Source organism: Delphinus delphis, chromosome 1 (genome assembly GCF_949987515.2).
Source record: "Delphinus delphis chromosome 1, mDelDel1.2, whole genome shotgun sequence".
NCBI classification, from domain to species: domain Eukaryota; kingdom Metazoa; phylum Chordata; class Mammalia; order Artiodactyla; family Delphinidae; genus Delphinus; species Delphinus delphis.
In genome coordinates this window covers 151659914-151679775 of record NC_082683.1, presented here as the reverse complement: position 1 = coordinate 151679775, position 19862 = coordinate 151659914, and the positions used below count along the sequence as shown (strand labels likewise).

At 37.2% G+C, this 19862-nt stretch overlaps 1 protein-coding gene across 5 annotated transcripts in view; it reads left to right on the top strand.

Moving 5' to 3' along the window:
* Window positions 1-19318, top strand: part of MDM4 (MDM4 regulator of p53) — a 41685-nt gene extending 22367 nt beyond the window's left edge. For 4 of the 5 annotated variants that reach the window (XM_059996136.1, XM_059996144.1, XM_059996128.1 and 1 more), the window contains exons 6-11: window positions 2161-2228; window positions 2916-3015; window positions 6243-6403; window positions 7689-7838; window positions 9568-9648; window positions 11616-19318. In XM_059996136.1, coding sequence (XP_059852119.1) covers window positions 2161-2228; window positions 2916-3015; window positions 6243-6403; window positions 7689-7838; window positions 9568-9648; window positions 11616-12188 — 1133 coding nt within the window. In that variant the 3' untranslated portion in view covers window positions 12189-19318. Of the gene's footprint in view, window positions 1-2160; window positions 2229-2915; window positions 3016-6242; window positions 6404-7688; window positions 7839-9567; window positions 9649-11615 lie in introns of those variants that run through there. The other variant, XM_059996152.1, reaches the window with a different exon arrangement.
* The last annotated feature ends 544 nt before the right edge of the window (window positions 19319-19862 follow it).

Below are 19862 nucleotides of genomic sequence, written 5' to 3'. Positions count from 1 at the left end.
AGTCACTACAGGCTTGAAATACACAGATAATTTTATATTTGCTTATCTATTCTTTCACTAAAATTTGCTTTCTGATTGATGTGTTCTCTGAATATCTAGAGTGGGTATAATTTTCACTTTTTTTCTCTCTCATTTTCTTTCTTGCACTTCCTCAGCAGAATTTAACATGCCATATATTAAAGTGAACATTTCTGTAGCAAACATTTCAATTTATCCTCATAACAGCCCTGTGAGGAAGGTCTGGAGATGAAGAAACTGAGGGCTTTTTTTTTTTTTTTTTAATAGAATGAGTAACTTGTCCAAGATGAGATGCCACTGATAAGGGATAGAGCAGATATTTGTGACTGTCCAGTCCTTGCTCTTTCCTTTGTGCCACACATTGATGTCTCTTTAACCCTTGCTAGTAACAGAATTTGCCTCAATTAATTTTTTTAACACATTTAAAAAATCTGAACATTAAATCTTTGAAACATTTTCTTTGTTCTTTAATTTATCACTTTGAAATAATTTCACTTACAAAAATGTTATGAAGGTATTAAAAAGATTTGCATATACTCTTTACCCAGATTCCCCAAATGGTAACATCTTACATAACTGTAGTGCAGTGATCAAAACCAGGAAATTGTCCCAAAGTAATTTTGAGTGGTTGTCTGTTCTGGACTTGAACTTGCATTAGTACTTGTGGTTGGCCATCTGCTGATCTTCATAAATTGGGTTGCATGTGTTTTATTTGAAAGGCAAATGAGAAAAGCACCTTCCATATCAACTATCTTCTTATACCTTTGCAAATGAGATAAACCTTTTATTTTGACGATTGAAGAAATGAAGGTGGTTCTTTATAAATCATTTCTCCAAATTTCCACATGTATTTTAATAAAATGAAATATATATGACAAATTTTGTATCTATTTTAAAATTTCCTTGAACATTATAGTTTTCTCCGATAATTTCTTTTTGCTTCAAATAGTTTTAACCTAAGGTAGTATATAGAACTAGAAATGACAGTAATCAAATTACTTTATTAAAGAAATGCTTCACTGCATTGTATATTAATTGATCTTGAAAGATTGCTGTGGTCAGAAAATGCTGGCTCTTGAAAGAAACTCTCAGTATCTCCATTTTATCTATAAAAATGCTTCTAGAAATAATGCTCTTTATAATTACAGTTTTGAAAGTGTTTGCTTTGTGCCAAACAGCTCAATTGTCAGACCAGTTGTAGGATCTGTATTCTTTCTCTGGCAGTCTTTATTGGATGAGGATGGCATTTTCCATAAGTGTCTTATTTCTGGACCTGATAGTAGCTGATGAACCCAATCCATGATAGACCTAACTTGGGTGCATATAGTTACAAATAGCCTCATATAATGAGTGATCCAGGTTATTAAATTTTCTGCATCTTTTTTTTCCTGTAGCTAAGTTTTCATCTTCTTTTGTGCTTGAAAAATTTTCAAGGCCTTGAAATACATTTTTCTCTATCTAAGAAATTCTCTCAGGTTATTCTTTCCTTTGCTTCTTTTTATTGGCCTTGAGAAAAACTTTATCTACTTCTTCCTTCTTAGGAAATGTTTATAGAAACTGGGAAAAATAAGACTGGTTGATTAAAAAAACGAATCTATATTCAGGGGATGGGAATTTAAACTGTGAAATCATCATTGACACTTAGAATGCATGAGGATGCTATTGTGTCATAAAGCAAGTGGGAAAAATCCCAGATTTTTAGATTTCATAATACTGTATAGCTTTAACACTTGAAAATAAAAATTAAATTAAAAAGCCAAATTTTTTTTCTTATTGTTAACAAGTTAGGCAAATTTGGAAACACACCTATAGGAATAGATGATAAAATACTCTCCATTATTCCGTGCTTGGAATCACTTTCTGTATTGAATTTGAAAGCGTGCTATGGAAGAACATTTTTTAGTCATTTTTGATTTTTCTTCAGATTATATTTTGGTAATATATTTTGAAAATAGCCTCTCTTGATCTATGCCATTTTTATTAGTTTTCATTTTTCCTTTCCTTTTGGATGAAAGCCTTGGCCGGTCAGAATCATCTTTAGGGACCAAACCTGGCTCCAGGGTTGTTTGCTGAGGTCCTTTTGGTGTGGAAAGAATGGTTATTACCAGGGAAGGTTTTCCTTTTGTTTTACTTGCTATCCAGATGCTGCTCAGACTCTCGCTCTCGCACAGGATCACAGTATGGATATTCCAAGTCAAGACCAACTGAAGGTAAAATCACCACACGGTGACTTCTTTTGTTGTACAGAGTGGCCCCTTCTCTGTACCTATGATCTTGGACTCCCAAGACCTTTCCCTGAATGCGGTAAGAATTTAACAAGAAAGGTTCTTGGGAGTTCACAGACTAGGGACAGAGTGAACCTTCTCTGTTCTGCCCATAACAGAGTTCCAGTCTCTGAATCTTTCCTTGGGATGTAGCACTTCTGATCTTCAGTTCTTCCAGTTGCATTTTCTTAGGGTTTGTATGTGCCTGTGTGTGTGATGGTGTAGGTATGTAGGTGTCTGAGGAAATTGCTTTATTAAATTTTAACAGGCTTGTTGCAATTAAGTTCAGGTCAGGCCATTTCTTAAAGCTTCCCCAAACCTGGGAAAACTTTATGATCATCTTGGTATACGTTCTTTTTTTCTGAATTATGCCTAATTTTGTGTAGGCTAGAGGCTTTATATTGATAACCTGTTTTTAACAGTAGATTTTGGCCTTTTGTGCAGATTTTTTTCCCCACAGTGGGTTGAGGAGAGGTTGCCTTTATTTGATGACTGTTGTGAACTCCAGAGTTTTCCTTTCTTGTGCGTAACCCATTGTGTCGCACACTAACTGGTGAGCCAGAATGGAACTGCTACATCCCCTGGTCACAGTCATTTCTACTGCACTGAGAGACACCTTTCCCTTCTTTTCAGCAAAGTGTAGAGGAAAGTTCCAATTCCAGGAAAAGAACTGAAGAAGGCAATATTCCCGCACTGCCTACCTCACAGCGTAAATGCAGAAATTCTAGAGAAGGTAAGTTTTGGATTAAGGCTATGTAGACCTTTCTTTTTTTCTCTCTGTTTCTCTCTCTGTTTCTTATTTTTTGGTGGTGACTTTTATTTTTTATTAATGTTTATTTATTTATTTATTGGGTCTTAGTTGCAGCACGTGGGATCTTTCATTGCGGCGTGTGGGCTCTTTGTTGCAGTGCGCAGGCTTCTCTCTAGTTGTGGTGCACAGGCTTATTAGTTGTGGCACGCAGGCTCTAGTTGTGGTGCACGAGCTCCAGAGTGCGCAGGTTCAGTAGTTGTGGCGCGCAGGCTCCAGAGCGCGTGGGCTCTGTAGTTGTGGCACGAGGGCTCAGTAGTTGCAGTGCACGGGCTTAGTTGCCCTGCGGCATTTGGGATCTTAGTTCCCCCACCGGGGGTCGAACCGGCATTCCCTGCATTGCAAGGCAGATGCTTTTTTTTTCTTTTTTTTTTTTTTGTAATACGCGGGCCTCTCACTGTTGTGGCCTCTCCCGTTGCGGAGCACAGGCTCCGGACACGCAGGCTCAGCGGCTATGGCTCACGGGCCCAGCCGTTCCACGGCATGTGGGATCTTCCCGGACCGGGGCACGAACCTGTGTCCCCTACATCGACAGGCGGACTCTCAACCACTGCGCCACCAGGGAACCCCTGCAAGGCAGATTCTTAACCACTGGACCACCAGGGAAGTCCCAGTGGTGACTTAGAAATGGCATCTATCCATATTAAGAACAAGCAGTAATTAAACCGTTATAGAGAACTCAGAAAATAATAATGCTGTCTCTTTGTATGTCGAGTAGTGGGGGCATATGTCATACTTATTTTTCATTCTTTTCCGAAAACCTTTTTTTTTTTTTTTACCCTAGTCACCACTGTTAACTTTGAAGAAGGTGGTAGTTCTTTTTTAGCAACATGTGATGACTGGATGGAGCAAGACCCTTCCTTTAGCTAGCATGCTAACAGAAGATAGCCACACATTTATCAGTTTGCCACCTGGTAACTCAGCTGCCTTGGCCTTTTAAATCTTGGCATCCGTGTTATACATTTGATCTGGTTAGAATTTTTATTTTTATTTGTCTGCTTGAGGCAAAGGCTAATTTTCATAGATTTTTTTGAAGTTTGCAAAGATGGTAAAATATACTTAATATCTCACAGCCAAGAATGAGACATAAGAAGCCTAGTACCTCCTTTGCCCCTGGATGGTAGTCATTAGATCTTTACCATTCATATTAGATATAGTATGGTCAGGTTAAGTGAGTTGATCAACATTTTGGAAGTTTTCCCCAAACCCTACTTTATAAAGCATTTCCTAAAAATTTTCCTGCAAAGATAATGTAAAATCATAAATTCCTCAAAGATATTTTATGGCACGATGGTTTCTAGTATAGGTACCTGACTCAAACTTGCAAAATTGGCAGATTAGACCTCTAGTAACATCCCAGAAAATTATGCTGCTGAAATTATTTTAAATGATTAAATTAAAATTTAATCTGTTTATCATGCTGGATTGTCTTCTTCAGATTGCATTTGAATATAAACTGAATTTTGGACTATCTAGTTATGTTGGAGCTTATTCCAGTCTGCATGGTATTAAATGTGTAATTTTGTTTCTTTAAATACAGGTGCTGGCTTATTTTCTACTCAAAAGGCTGTTTAGAATATAAGAACAGCCAATTCAAGAGACTCTATGAAGTTTGTGATGTAAATTTTGAGAAGAAATAGCTTAGTATTTTCAGGGAGGTGTACATGTAGAAAGGAGAGAATTTTTATATGTGGGAAGAATGACCTCTTTTCATTCCCTTCCCAAGAAGTTATGGAGCTTGAATAGTTGAAGATAACTTTAATGTGGCACCCTCTCAGGAATTAGGTTTCTCATAATTTCAGCAATGAGTAAGTAAAAGATAGTTGAAGTTTCCGTGAGCACAAATATGCCTTTTAATAGGCAAGAACAACAAAATTTGTAAGTAGAGAGGGTAACCTTTTGTTTTGTCAGGGATCCATTTATTGCAGACATTTTTTCAACCGTATGTGTCTTAGCACATTTAAACACCTCGGTCGCCATTGGCATGCCTAGGGCATTGGGAAGAGGTAGAGGAGAGTAAGAAAGTAGGAAAAGAGTAAAGCACAACGAGAAAGATTGGACGTGGGAAAGAAGGAAAAGAATTTCATGTGGTAGCAACAAACTTATGTTTGTAACTCCCTTGAATATCATCTAGATGTATAACACGAGATCTTTTTTTTTTAATTTTTTCGCGGTACGCGGGCCTCTCACTGTTGTGGCCTCTCCCGTTGCAAAGCACAGGCTCCGGACGCGCAGGCTCAGCGGCCATGGCTCACGGGCCCAGCCGCTCCGCAGCATGTGGGATCTTCCCAGACCGGGGCACGAACCTGTGTCCCCTGCATCGGCAGGCGGACTCTCAACCACTGCGCCACCAGGGAAGCCCGATGTATAACGCGAGATCTTTTACTGAGAACATGTGGGCCCTTAATATGTTTTGGATTTGCAATATTTCTAGATTTTAGATATCTTAACTGCAAAAGAGCCTATTGATCCAGAAAGGACATATGTATATATTTATTTGGACAGCCTAGAGCTCAGTGTTTCATAGTGGTTGTTACCTATTAAAACATATGAATTGTTGAGAAATGTCCGAAAATATGTGGTACCAGTGAGACTGCCTTGGCAACCTTGTGATTGCCCATTATGGTCTGTACCACCTTGTTTCTATCTCAGGGGTTGGGCCACTATGCCATCATCATTTGCAGTCCACTGAATCAAGCCATTGTCAGGTATCATGTACTGGAGCAAGTCATTCTTCAGTTATTACAGTGGTAGGGATGTTTAAATTGCCAATAAATGACCATTTAGATATCCTTTTATTGATAGAATAATAATATATATATAATATATATATAATATATATTATATATATAATATAATATATATTATATATATAATATAATATATATATAATATAATATAAACTGCTTTCAGAGTTTATATTACTTGATGAATGATCTCTAGTGTCATTACTTGCTAATGAAGCCTAAAACGGGGGGAAGGAGATTTGGGCTCTGCCACTGAGACAGGTATTTGATTTCTGATTCTTTCTTACTGGGAAGAGCAATTTCTTTTTACCTCTCTTACGCAAGAAATTGTAAGTATTATAAAGAGAGTCTTGATTCTTAAGTGTTGTGTACATAGTTACCATCCTTTTCATTTGACTTTTGTAGATGAAGACTTGGTAGCAAATTTAACCCAAGATGAGACGTCAAGACTGGACCTCGGGTTTGAGGAGTGGGATGTAGCTGGCTTGCCTTGGTGGTTTTTAGGAAACTTGAGAAATAACTATACACCTAGAAGTAATGGCTCAACTGATTTACAGACAAATCAGGTGAATTTCACATCTGAAGAGGAACTTTTTTTTTCTTTTGAAAGAGTAACATTCTTGGTTACTCTTGAACCATACATTACATCCTCTAAGAATTCCCATTCAGTGCTATGACTTTTAAGTACCATCTCTATGCATGTGTTGCCCAAATCTGTATCTTCAGTGCTGACCTCTCTCCTCAGTGCCCAGCTTCCATATCCAGCTGCCTACTCAACACTTAGATGATCTGACATTTAACATGTTCAAAACAGAACTCTTGATTTTTTTTTAAACTAACACTCCTATTCAGCGTTTCCTTTTTCATAAGTCTGCCTTCCACCCAGTTATTCCAGCCAAGTATCAAGGGATATCATTGATTTCTTTCTTTCTCATATACCACATTCAGGCTATCAACGCTTTTTCTAAAACATACCTAAAATCTAGCTATCCACTTTTTATTACTTTCACTGTTACAGCCTAATTCAGGCTATCACCATTCTGCTCTTTTATATTCTCCATTGTACTTCTCACATTGTAAAACTATTATTTTATTTTGTTTATGTGTTTGTTGTCTGACCACATTGAAATACAAGTCCAGAGCTTTTGTATTATTGACCACTCTATTCTGTTGCCTAGATAGAAGCAATAGGCAGCATCTGACACATAATAGGCAATTAGTGAGTATTTGTTCAGTAAGTGAATGGACGTATAATAATGGCAAAATAATAAGTTGTCTCTTATGAATATTGTAGAAAAAACACGTCATAAAATGTCCGTTGATGAATGTAGAAAGTTATATTTAAAGTTAAGAATTAAGAAAGAAGTGTTATATACCAACTTTACCTCAAAATAAAAAAAAAAGTTCAGAAAGAAGACAGAAGGTTTGAATTATCATCAGTATTTCTCATATTTCTTTGGTAAACATCATTGACTATTACAGGAAAGAATATGTCACAATTAATAGAAGTTTTCTAGGTCCTCAGAACGGACTGTAGTGGATAGATTCTATTTAGTTGAGCAACTACGAGTTTTTAGCTTTTAAGCACTTTAGTGCTGTTTCTCTGGTGTTAATGCCTGATTTATGGTTAAAATAGAAAATTCCTTGCCAGGTGCTCTTATACCCACCCATTAGTTTATACGTAGTAGCTGCCAAGTAGATATTTGTTGAATGAATACATATCTGTGGAAGAAAGGCTAGGCGTTCTTTAGAGATGTGTGAGGACATTGAGTTTTGGCTTCATTTACTTGGGTTCAACATCTCTAATAAACCTCTGACTACAAAAACTCATGTTTGTTTTCTTTATATTAGGATATAGGTACTGCCATTGTTTCAGACACCACAGATGACCTGTGGTTTTTGAATGAGTCAGTATCAGAGCAGTTTGGTGTTGGAATAAAAGTTGAAGCTACTGATCCTGAACAAACAAGTGAAGAAGTAGGGAAGGTGAGAGACAAAAAGGTATGTTGTGGAAAAATTTCACATTGATTGGATTTACATGCATATAGTATAATCTTTTCAAATCTGGTGACCTGACCCTGTGCTGCTTTGTAGAACAAATGACTCATGTAATCCCCCCGCCTTTTTTTTTTTTTTGCGGTATGCGGGCCTCTCACTGTTGTGGCCTCTCCCGTTGCGGAGCACAGACTCCAGACGCTCAGGCCCAGTGGCCATGGCTCACGGGCCCAGCCGCTCCGCGGCATGTGGGATCTTCCCAGACTGGGGCACGAACCCGTGTCCCTTGCATCGGCAAGCAGACTCTCAACCACTGTGCCACCAGGGAAGCTCTAATCCTCCCCCTTTTTTTAAAAATACTTTTCCTATATCCAGTTTCAAGATTTACATTAAGTTAACCAAGCCTGTCTTAAAAATAGGATAGGCCTTCATGGGTAAATCTCCTAGTTTGTTAGAAGCAATAAGGTACCCTTTTCCTGCTTGTCTAATCTCTCATTGTGGAGTTTTTTCTTCTGGAGACCTTGCTTTGCTAACAAGGCAAAGTTCTAAATGGCCACAAAATCCTGTAGGGCAAAAAAAAATCTTTATTTCTTAGACTTCTCAGTAGTTTCCATACCTGCTTTATACCTAAATGGAACTAAACAGATGAGCTCTTCCTACATATTTTAGAGTTTAAATAGGAGGAAGGAAGAGAGTTAGAATTCATAGTACACATGGTGTAAGCACACCAAGATGAAGAGTCATATAGGCACATGCTCAAGTCTCAAAAAGCATTGGGCAGCAGGTCCAGTGCTGACTTGGATGAGAGTCACAGTAAATATCCATTGAATAAATACTGCAAAAACCATCCCTAAATTGGGTCATTCTTTTAATTTAAAGGCTTTTCATAGTAATTTGGGTCCCTGAAGGGTATTCTGATAGGTTTGTGGGAGGCAGGAAATGCTTGGTCTTTGTTGAGCTAGTTATTTTTTGGTAGCATTAGGAGGGAGTACAAGTTATTAGAATGAAGACAGAGGTGACATTGGAAACTTCTATAGAGAGAGATGGGACTTAAAATACTTGAACTTTTGTGAGAAAGTTGCTATACAGTGGTTCATAATTGTATCATAATTGGTTTCATTCCATTCATTGGATCACAAAACTGGGATTTTAATTTTTAGAATTTTAAATTTCAAAATTTAAAAGACGCTTCCCACATTTCTTGACTTTTTTTCCTGGTCCATGGGCATGTTTTTATAGGACAGTCAAGAGTATCACATAACTAGTTTTACTTTTGAATATGAAAAGTAAAATGTACTTTGTTTTCATTCTTCACATCTAATTTTCTCATTCTATATGGTGCTTTTTACTTCCATTTTCTCATGTAATCCTGTTTTATCCTTGTGAATGCCTACATAGATTCTCAAGATAAAAAATTTCCCCATTTAATAATTTATACTCTGATATTGTTTATTTAAATGCATAAATTTGGGAACCCTCTCTCTTCTGAATGCCAAAGATATTTGGTAACCCCTCTGGGTGCTTTATTCTACTGAAATGTCAGCTAGGTATGTACGGAATCATGTCTCACATATAAGCAGTCTCCTTTTTAAGTGCTAGTGTTGGGAGAAGAATGTGAGTTTTAAACTGAAGCTCTTCTGTCTTTTTTGCTCTCAGGTAATGACATCTAAAATAGGTAAACCTAAATAAAATAAAATAGGTAAACCTTGCTAATAAGATGTCTTTGCTTTCTCAGGTGATTGAAGTGGGAAAAAATGATGACCTTGAGGACTCTAAGTCCATAAGTGATGATACTGATATAGAAGTTACCTCTGAGGTATGAGTTTCTAGTAAAAGAGCTGTTTTACACCACCCACGTCTTCAGATGTTAAAGTTCCAGCAGTTCACTTGTGTTGAAGAATGCCATATCCCCCATTTCTATCTACCTTTCCTAGGTAGAGGTATTGGTTTCTTTACATCTTGTTAGATTTTTATTGGAATTTGAGAAGAGAAGGGGATGAGTTGATCTAATCCTCTCCCTGCCTTGAAAAGGGATGACTTAAATGCCTCTCTGTGTGCCTTTCTCCCTGCTTTCAGAACTCTTTGGACGTTATGCAGTGGATACACAGTTATTCAAAATAGTCCTGTACTGCTTTTCCCACTAAACACCTCTCTGTAATCCCAAAGATACGCCTATAAGCTATCTAAAATTCTTGGTCAAGTATAATACTTTCAGTGCTTTCTTAAATAGAAACAAATGGAAAATGGCTTAACTTCTACACAGGTTTATATTAATGGGGGCTGATAAATGAATATTGAGTATTAAGCTGTTAGATAACAGGTGTGGATTTGTCACCAATTGGCAACTCAGGTTTAGATTCAAATGTATACCTTGCTTTTCTCTTTTCATGCTAGTTCCCCATTTCCCTTTTAGTACTTCCTCAGCTAACTCACTGTGGGAAGAAGGGTGGTGGGGGAAGGATAAGGAGGGGATTTTACATTTTGCTGTGTAAGGATATAAAAATTTTAGGTTGTCTCTAGTGTTGATCCTTCCCCCTAGCTCACACCCCACCACTGCTAACCATTATGGTAATTCATTGAAAATTGTGTGTGCATAGCTAAGTAATAAGGTGAGATATATTGGTCCATTAAGTGTTCTTGACCATAATACAAGTAGCAGAGATAAGTGTTTCCATCTTCATCAGACTTTTGAGGCTACTTGGGCCCAGAAAACCTATTAAGCAAATAGACTATATTTCATCAATTCAGAGATGCCATGGAATTTAATAAGCCCTATTATTTTATGTACTACTAAAAAAGAAAAGTGATGCCAGTTAGACTGTGACAAACCATCAATTATGAATTCCAGATCTTTGAAGTTCCTTTGGGTATTTGTATAGCATTTCAGATGAAATCTGAGGATCTTAAACTGGCAAGAATGTTCCGAGGCTCTCTGGAGAACATCCCAGTTTAACAAATGGTTGTGTCCCTGCCTCTCAGTATAGGCAGTTGAGTTATGACTTCTAAACTTGAAGTGCTTGGCCTTCGTTCTGAAAGTAATCAAGTCAGCATGTGTCAAGTCATTGATCCTGTCAAAGCCAGGCAGTTATCCACATTAAATATTCTTGACTTGTTCCAGGTAGCTACCTTTGAATTAAGAAAGGCATTTGAAATTCATTGAGCTCTGGTATCTCCTAATTTGAACATGGAGCAGTAGGAAAAAAATTACTTGGCATTCAAGGACAAGAACATTCATTTTTCAGAGAATGTGATTTAGGCATACAATTAGCTACCTATGATCCTGAGAGCAGTGAGAGAGCATGAGTAAATGTAGTAGTTTTCAAATTTCATTTTAATTTCCTTTTTGACAAATTTTATAACATTTCTTAATTAGTAGGAAAGAAAGAGTATTATCTTTTCTTCATTCTTTAGCCTCTTGCTCAATAAAAGAGTAAGTTATACAAAGAAAAATGACCTAAAAAGAAGGCAGTGGGGAAAAGCAAACAATGTAAATTCTACCCAGACTAAATAGAAAGCTAAAATGATTTAACTTTTTTTAAAAGATTAGCTACATCAAATTTTGGCTTGAAATGGCAATTATGTCACTGTCATTGTAAAACTTCTCAAGACTTATTTACACGTAGCCATAGACTTTGTTCAAGTTCTAAGCTAGACCACTGGTTTGGAATATCTGGATTCTTACTAGCTTAGTGTGAGATGATGAGAATTTGGCCTACTTTCCCTTTTCCTCAGCATCATGTTCTCCACTGAGTGAGTATTAATTGGCTGCACTTGTCTTTGTAGGATGAGTGGCAGTGTACTGAGTGCAAGAAATTTAACTCTCCAAGCAAGAGGTACTGTTTTCGTTGCTGGGCCTTGAGGAAGGATTGGTATTCAGATTGTTCTAAGTTAACCCATTCTCTCTCCACGTCTGATATCACTGCCATACCTGAAAAGCAAGAAAGTGAAGGAATTGATGTTCCTGACTGCAGAAGAACCATATCAGCTCCAGTTGTTAGACCTAAAGATATATATGTAAAGGAAGAAAACTCCAAACTTTTTGGTCCCTGCAACTCAGTGGAATTCTTGGATTTGGCTCACAGTTCTGAAAGCCAAGAGACCATATCAAGCATGGGAGAAAAATCAGATAACCTTTATGAACAGAGAACAGGTACAGAAAACATGGAGGATTGCCAGAATCTCCTGAAGCCATGTAGTCTATGTGAGAAAAGACCACGAGACGGGAACATAATTCATGGGAGGACAGGCCATCTTGTCACTTGTTTTCATTGTGCCAGAAGATTAAAGAAGGCTGGGGCTTCATGTCCTATTTGCAAGAAGGAGATTCAGTTGGTTATTAAGGTTTTTATAGCATAGCTGAATCAATGAGTTGCAGACAAATATTAACAGGGCCTGGTCATATATCAAAATGTCAGTATTGAGCATCTCAGTGTGACCCATTTCATACTTTCATTTATTCATGGAAACATTTGTGCTGTAGGACATATTTTTGCTTCTAAACTTATATGGAATTTGATAATAAGTTCTTTCGAACTAGATTATCAATTTGGAGACACCAGTAACATTAAAAGAGAAGTTAATCACTTCATTCTGTCTTCAAAGATGAGGATCTGGCACTTCCCTGGTGGTCCAGTGGTTAAGACTCTGAGCTCCCAGTGCAGGGGGCCTGGTTTGATCCCTGGTGGGAGAACTAGATCCTGCATGCCACAGCGAAGATTCCCACCTGGTGCAGCCAAATAAATAAGTAAATATTTAAAAAAAGGAAAAAAAGGAAGTTATTTAAAAAAAAAAAAAGAAGATGAAGATCTGGGAGGGAGCAACTACCAGTACAAATAGAAATACATTCATTCTTTCATTTAGCAAATCACTTGAAGATTAATCATTTCTTTTGTTAATTTTATTCCTTACTCTTCTTTTCTGTTAGGGAATGTTCTTAGGCCTCAAAATCCAAGATGGCTATTAGAAAAATATTAAAGCTAACAATGAAAAAAACATAAGTAATTTATGTATAAAGTAGATCACTTTATGTTGCATTGTTCAGAGGAACCAATATGTTTGTAAAGTGCCTAGAACAGTGGTAGCAAACATTTTTGCTAATGTACCTCAAAAAGAATTTTGAAAAAGTATATATGATATTTTGCGTACTTTAAAAATTGAGGTATAATTAGCAAACAAAGTGTTCCCTTCTAATAGGATGTTTCTGTCACCTCAGAATGTTCTCTTGTGCCACTTTGCAGGCAGTTCCTCCACCATTTCATGGCTCTCACCTTCGATTAGTTTTCCTTTTGCACATGTTTAATTCGACTTCTAAATTTTTAAAATTTAAGTACTTACAGAGGATGTATCATCCAGTATATTGTAGATGTCCTTTCAAGATATTTTTGCCCAAACCTTGGATCTGTAGATTTAGCTGATTGAATTTATAGAAAAAGTCGGGTCATATAAACTGGCAAAGCCTATTCTCATTATAAAACTAATCAGCCAAATCAGATTTCATTTTCAGTCAAAGTGTTTGACTTTATTTAATTCAGTTAAATGTATTATATACATCTATGGCACAACCTCTTCTCAACGACAGTTCTAAAAAAGATAAGGCACACAGTTTTTAACCAAAGCTCTCTTTGCTTTACTCTTTCCTCCTGTCTCTTGGGAGTCTGCTAGGGGTTTTTTTTCTTTGTTTGATGCCTCTGAGGTTTTTTACATTCTGAGGCAATGCCCCATAGTAAGATTTTAGATGGGTGAGAGGCAGCCTTTCTTCTGAAAACAGTATAGCAGTTGTGAAAAGGAAAGTAATTAAAGAGAAATGATAGCTCTGAAGAGGCCTTATCTGATCACGTAAATCTTAGGATAATACATATGGAAATTGAAGATCTTTCAGTTGTTTTCCTTACAGATATTCTTGTCTGCTTTCCCTGTGGAAAAAATCTTGGTGTATGCCTGGGTACCAGTATGAATGTAGTCGTTTTGAAAACCAAGGCCCTAGAATTATCAATTTTAAGGCTCATAAGAATCACCTGTGTTGCTTGTTATACGCCCATCTCAACCCCCGGCCCCAAACACACACACGTGCATACACTCACAGGAGTGCGTGCACACGCAGACTCTTTGATCCCTGAGGTCTGGGCCAGGGATTTCCATTTGAACAAGTGTTTCTGGAAGCTGACGCAAGTTCACAAACCACGCTTTTGGAAGCCCTGCCGTGCCTTAGAAGGAAGGGTGTTTTAAGGTGCAGGAAGTAGAACAAGATCCCTTTGTTTAGCATTATATTTAATTTCTAGAGAAGTTTTGTTAAACTCGTAGAACTTTAAAATTAGGATGCACTCATCTACTCAACCCCTTTTATTTTGCACATGAGGCTGAAAGGATAAATGACTTCTGAAAGTCACAGCTAGTGATAGAGCTATTACTAGAATCTAAGTCTCTTGTAGTAAACCTTTAAACCGTACTTGCTTCCTTCTCATTATTTGTTAAATGGTGGTGCATATTGAATTTGGAACAACTGATAACCTTAAAATATTGTTGGAGAATATGAGTTGCAGCCAAAATAGGACTTCAGAGAGAACAGAGACTTTTAACCCTTTCTCCCCAAAGAGAAAAGGCACAGTAAATATCAAGCTCTCTTATATAATCAGATAAGTTACTCCTCCCATTGGGAAGACAAGTAAAGATGGCAGAGGAACCTGAACTCTTTTCTCCAGTATTTTTCCTTCTTGGGGAATGAAACTCAGGTCTCTGGCTCCCTCCGGGCATTAGGGACAAGGGTTTTTTCCCCCCAATAAGTAGAACCAGTTCTTCAAGTTCAGTGTTTTGTTAGACTGTTCAGTGTTTTGTTAGACTATGGTAAATGCTCTGAATATTTAGAAAGTTAAATAATTTTCTACCCTAATTCCCCCCCACCATTACTCTCTTCGTAATAGTTTGATAGCCCTCGATTTTGTTTTATTTTTGCCAGTTAATTGCTTTTGCAAGTGATAACTCAAAGAAGGAGCAGGGAGAGCTGGAATCTGCACTTGTACCCTCTGATTCCTTACAAAGTTGCAGTTTTTTAGAAAACTTAAATAAGAAAAAATTTAGAATTTTTATTTGTGTGTAGATGTCTGATGCTAATTTGGTGCATCCTTGCCTAGCACAGAATCCTCTTACGTTACTCTACTTACTTTCTTTTCCCCTTGGGTCACCTGGGGTTTTACTGTCCCCATTAGCAGTAAGTACTTTACTTAGAAGATCTTAAGCTGCGCATTTGAGCTGAAAGTATTACAATAAATGTACACTTGGGTTTACTGTACTTCTATCAAGAGCCTTTTGAATGACTGAAATATTAAAGAGAAAGAAGTGTATCTGTAGAAAGAGGTAGGTAGTGTTTCTTGGTAGCTTATCTGAAATCTAAGATGCTGCATCTGCAGATTGTTTTCCGTCATCCAGGATCTTTATTAAATGTCATCTGGGAGCATAGCACAGCGAGTAGAACTCCTTGTTTCTTGGGGTAGGATGGGTCAGGGATCCTAAAAAGGGCCAAATAGAACTATCAGAGCAATTCTTTACCCGCAAGAATCGTTAAGCCATCTTCTTGGTCTGATTTTGATTTTGTTCTTTTTTTCAATGTCACTGCGGTACAGATAAGCAAGACATGGTTTGTATTTGAAGACGTCATAGTTTACTGCTATGTGATGATGAAACTCTTGACTTCCAAGCACTGTCATTTATTTTGTAGTTAGGGTGACTATGTACTCTGGTTTTCTGGAGACAGTGCCAGTTTACCCCTATTTTTCAGCATCCTATCCAGTTCATCTCTGTTGCTCCCCTTTCACTCTCAAATGTCTTCTTTTGGACATTAAATTATTATGGTCTTCCTAGTTATAGGTAAGCCATGCTTGGATTGAAATCTTAATTGTGAGGAAAGGATCTGTTAAAGTAGGTGTCAGTGGAGTTTATAGTTTCCGCTGCATCACGCCATAGACTTGTGATTAATGAAATCATCCCACATTAGCATCAAATTTCTTATTTTAGTTATATAAATTAATATTTATGACCATGTTATCCCAGACAAAATGTTCAGACCAGAAATGACAAATCCTTAGAAAAGCAGTGAATTTCTAGATTATAGCTAAAAGTGTCTTCCGTCTCTTATTGTTAGCTCATTTTACTTGCACCATAATTATAATATTTGGTATGCTTCTGTATTTAATACTTAAATCAGACTTTATAAAAATCGTAGATCAAGGCTTTAAACTTATAAGCATTTCTTCACAGTCCATCTATGGAATATCATAGGTTCCCAATCCTAGGCTTGAACAGTGGTCAGTGTCCAGCCAGGCCAGCTTCCAAACTGCCATGAAGTTGTATAATATAAGATTGAATCACTGCCAAGCATTTGAAATATTCAGTTGTGTTTTAATAATAATTTATGTATATTTAGATGTATGTAATGCTTTGTGGGACGTTATTTTGTTTGTAAGAATTTATTTTTAAAGGTCAGGATCATTTGTAAACTTTTTTAATGTCAGTTCGATGCAATGTTGGCTCCTTTGACAGTCGCTGAGAAATTAGTAAATGTTAAGATCTCGTGTTCTACAAAGCTATTGTAGTGTTACCTCTTGGTTTTCTTTAGAAAGGAGGAAACCTGTTAACCAGCTATTTGATTTTTTTCCTACAGAGAGTTATATGAACTTCTGAAAGTATATGATTTTAGATACTGTGAATCTGTTGTTTTCCATTTAGCCAGATAGCTGCTTAAATTATTCAGGCCCATGTTCTAAAGAATTCATTTTGACAGATCTCCCATTCATGGGTGTACATGTGTGCACACACACTATCAAGACTGTTAAAGCTTTTGCTAAAAATGTCTGTGGACTGGCTGTGTTTACAATCTGTACTTCAAAGATAAAGGAACCTGCAAGCCCTCCCCTGTGCCAAAAGTAACATGTACAGTGTTTACAAATGTCTGAAATTTTGCACTGCCATACGCTATGCTGAGATTACTTTGCTGGAATTTCCCAGATTTGTGATTAGCTGAGGAGGAATATAGAGGACCCTAAAGCTAAACTGGAAATGAGGATTATCTGAGGTAGTGGTTCAAGTAGCTCCCCAGACCTAATCTGAAGACAGTTTTCCAGATGGCCTTGAGATATCCTTTTCGTTGACAGAGCTTTCCTTGTTTGCCATTGCTATATTCTTTCTTTAAGAGCCACAGATCTCTTCTCTCCTATGGGAGAATGTCCTATTAGCATTTTGAGATCTTTTAATGCAATGAACGTGCAATCCCAAATAATTCTACTGTTGGTGAATGTGGCATTGTTAAAGAGCATATTATAATAAACCTACACTTGGGTTTACTGTACTTCTTTCAAGAGCCTTTTGAATGACTGAAATGTTAGAGAAAGCAGTGTATCTGCAGAAAGAGGTAGTTAGTATATCTTGGTAGCTTATCTGAAATCCAAGATGCTGTTTCTTCAGATTGTTTTCCTTCATTCAGGATCTTTATTAAATGTCTTCTGGGAACATGGCACAGCAAATAGAACTCCTCATTTCTTGGGGCAGGATGGGTCAAGGATCCTAAAAAGGGCCAAATAGTGCTGTCAGAGCAACTCCTTTCTCGAATAGTTGCTGTAATAGTTGCTGTAATTTGGCAAATTGACATTATTATAACAGTCTATTAGAGCATCTAATTTCTTATCCTAAGGCTTTTTTTTTTTTTTTTAAACAGTAAGTACTTTGATGTCAGACATTTCCCCTTCCTTCCTTCCATCCTGTTGCTCTTTTTTCTTGGAGTTCAAAGTTATTATCTACTTCTGAATATTGCTTTTATACCAAAGGCCTTCTGTATTACCCCTTGGGTGGTTGTAACTACAGTATCTTTAGATAAGGTTCCTCTTTTCCAGCCAGTCCTGGGGATTGTTTCTCTTGCAGAGTTAGGTGGTAGATTCTAGCAATAAGAAGGAAAGATATGACATCAGAACTACCATCTAGTACAAAACAACGGTAGTTGAGGATTTGTGTGTATGATGGGGCAACAGGGGATTTAGTTCCCCTATTGTCTCAGCATTTAGAAATTGAGGTCAGCCTGTCCTCTTCCTACAGGAAGATTATTATTAATTTTTAACTCTATTTTATTTTGGAGTATAAGTGATTAACAATGTGTTTCAGGTATACAGCAAAGTGATTCAGTTATACATGTATCTGTTCTTTTTCAAAGTCTTTTCCCATTTAGGTTGTTATATAATATTGAGCAGAGTTCCCTGTGCTATACAATAGGTCTTTGTTGGTTATCCGTTTTATTTATTTATTTTTAAACTTTTTATTTTATATTGGAGTATAGCCAATTAACAAAGTTGTAATAGTTTCAGGTGCACAGCAAAGTGACTCAGTCATACATATACATGTACCCATTCTCCCTCAAAGTCCCCTCCCATCCAGGCTGCCACGTAACACTGAGCAGAGTTCCCTGTGCTATACAGTAGGTCCATGTTGGTTATCCATTTTAAATATAGCAATGTATACATTTTGTTCCCTACAGTTTGCCTCATTTTTTCCACTTCCTTTTTCATAAAGAATCAAAATGTCTCCTTTGGTTTTTTCTTTCCCCCTTTAGAAAGTTATAGAACATGTTTTAAAGGAGGAATGAAATGTTTCTGGCTTCCTCAGCACTTGGCAAAGCAGCCTCTTGAATAGAACTCTCTCCTAGTCTATAGCTAGGAGCTGTTAAGTGCCTCTTGGATAGAGATAAGGAGTAAGATTATTCCACCATGGTGAGTCCCAGTCTTGACCTTCTTAAGCCTCAATTTTTCTCATCTGTAAAATGAGTCCACATACTACTCTTTCTACCTCATAGTTTGTTGTGGGGATTAAGTGTGGGAGCGCAATAGAACCTCTAATTGCCTTGAATAAGATATTAGAAGTTGTTACGCTTTGGGTAGACCAAGCTCTGGGGTATATATTCAGAATACCTCATGTCCTGGAAGCTGAGCACGAACTCCCCTTTGTGCCTGCCTAGCAGAGCCTATATTGCTTCCTTTTACCCATGCCTCTAGCTCAGATATCCTTTGCTTGACATGAGCTCTTGTCTAGAAGAGTTCTGCCTCTAGATTCTGAGAGAAGTGTGTGTGTAGATTTGGCTAGTAGCTACAACTGCCTTGCTATGGTCTTGGTATAAAAAATTCTGTCTTACATGCACTTGAGTAGATGGCATAAAATGCAGTCGGTATACAGAAAGCATGCAATTTTCCAAATAACATATCTGATCAGGTAGTCATAATTAATAGGAGTAGCAAATGTGGTTTCATAAAATGGGAAGAAAAAGGCAATTTAAAATAACTGAATAGTGACCAGCCCACCAAATGAGAAAAGGAGATATTTTCATGAGTTCTTGCCTAATCTTTATAAGCACCACTAAGTTATGTATCTTTTCGGTGTTTGCACTATGTAATGCTTTTAATATCTGTTGATTCTGTTGTGCTTTTTTTGTGTATTAAATATTTTTCATTTTGCCATTTCATGGTGTCATTATTGGGGAAGTATGTAATTGGCTTTGTATATAGCAAAATCTTGTCTTCTGTCTTTATATAGTCTTTGGTCTGACAGGAATGAAGAGAATAAATAGAAGTTATTGTACTCAAAAACAACAACAACTTTTAATCCCCCCCCCACCTCCAATCAACATACACACAGTTAACTGTTAGAGTAATTGCTGTATTTCATTTTTAGGCTCCCAATCTTGAAGGAAACCTCAAAATTTTGCAGAGTATTTTTAGCATTGAGCTAAGGCAGTGAGTTGTGGAGTTACCCCCACTAGAGGCCTTGAGAATTAGAGCAGATACAGTAGCAACTGCATGTCTAGAATGATTTAAGGCAAGCCCTCTTCTTGGCCCAAGACTGCCAAACTCTTCTGAACCCATGAATATATCAACCTGTCCAACACCCTCTTTGCTAGTGAAGAGATTTCAAATGATGACAATGGATTTGCCTCTATTGAGTTTATGAAGAGGTGCCAAGTGCAGGGTTCTATTTTGTTGTGTTTTTGAATTGGGGCTAGTG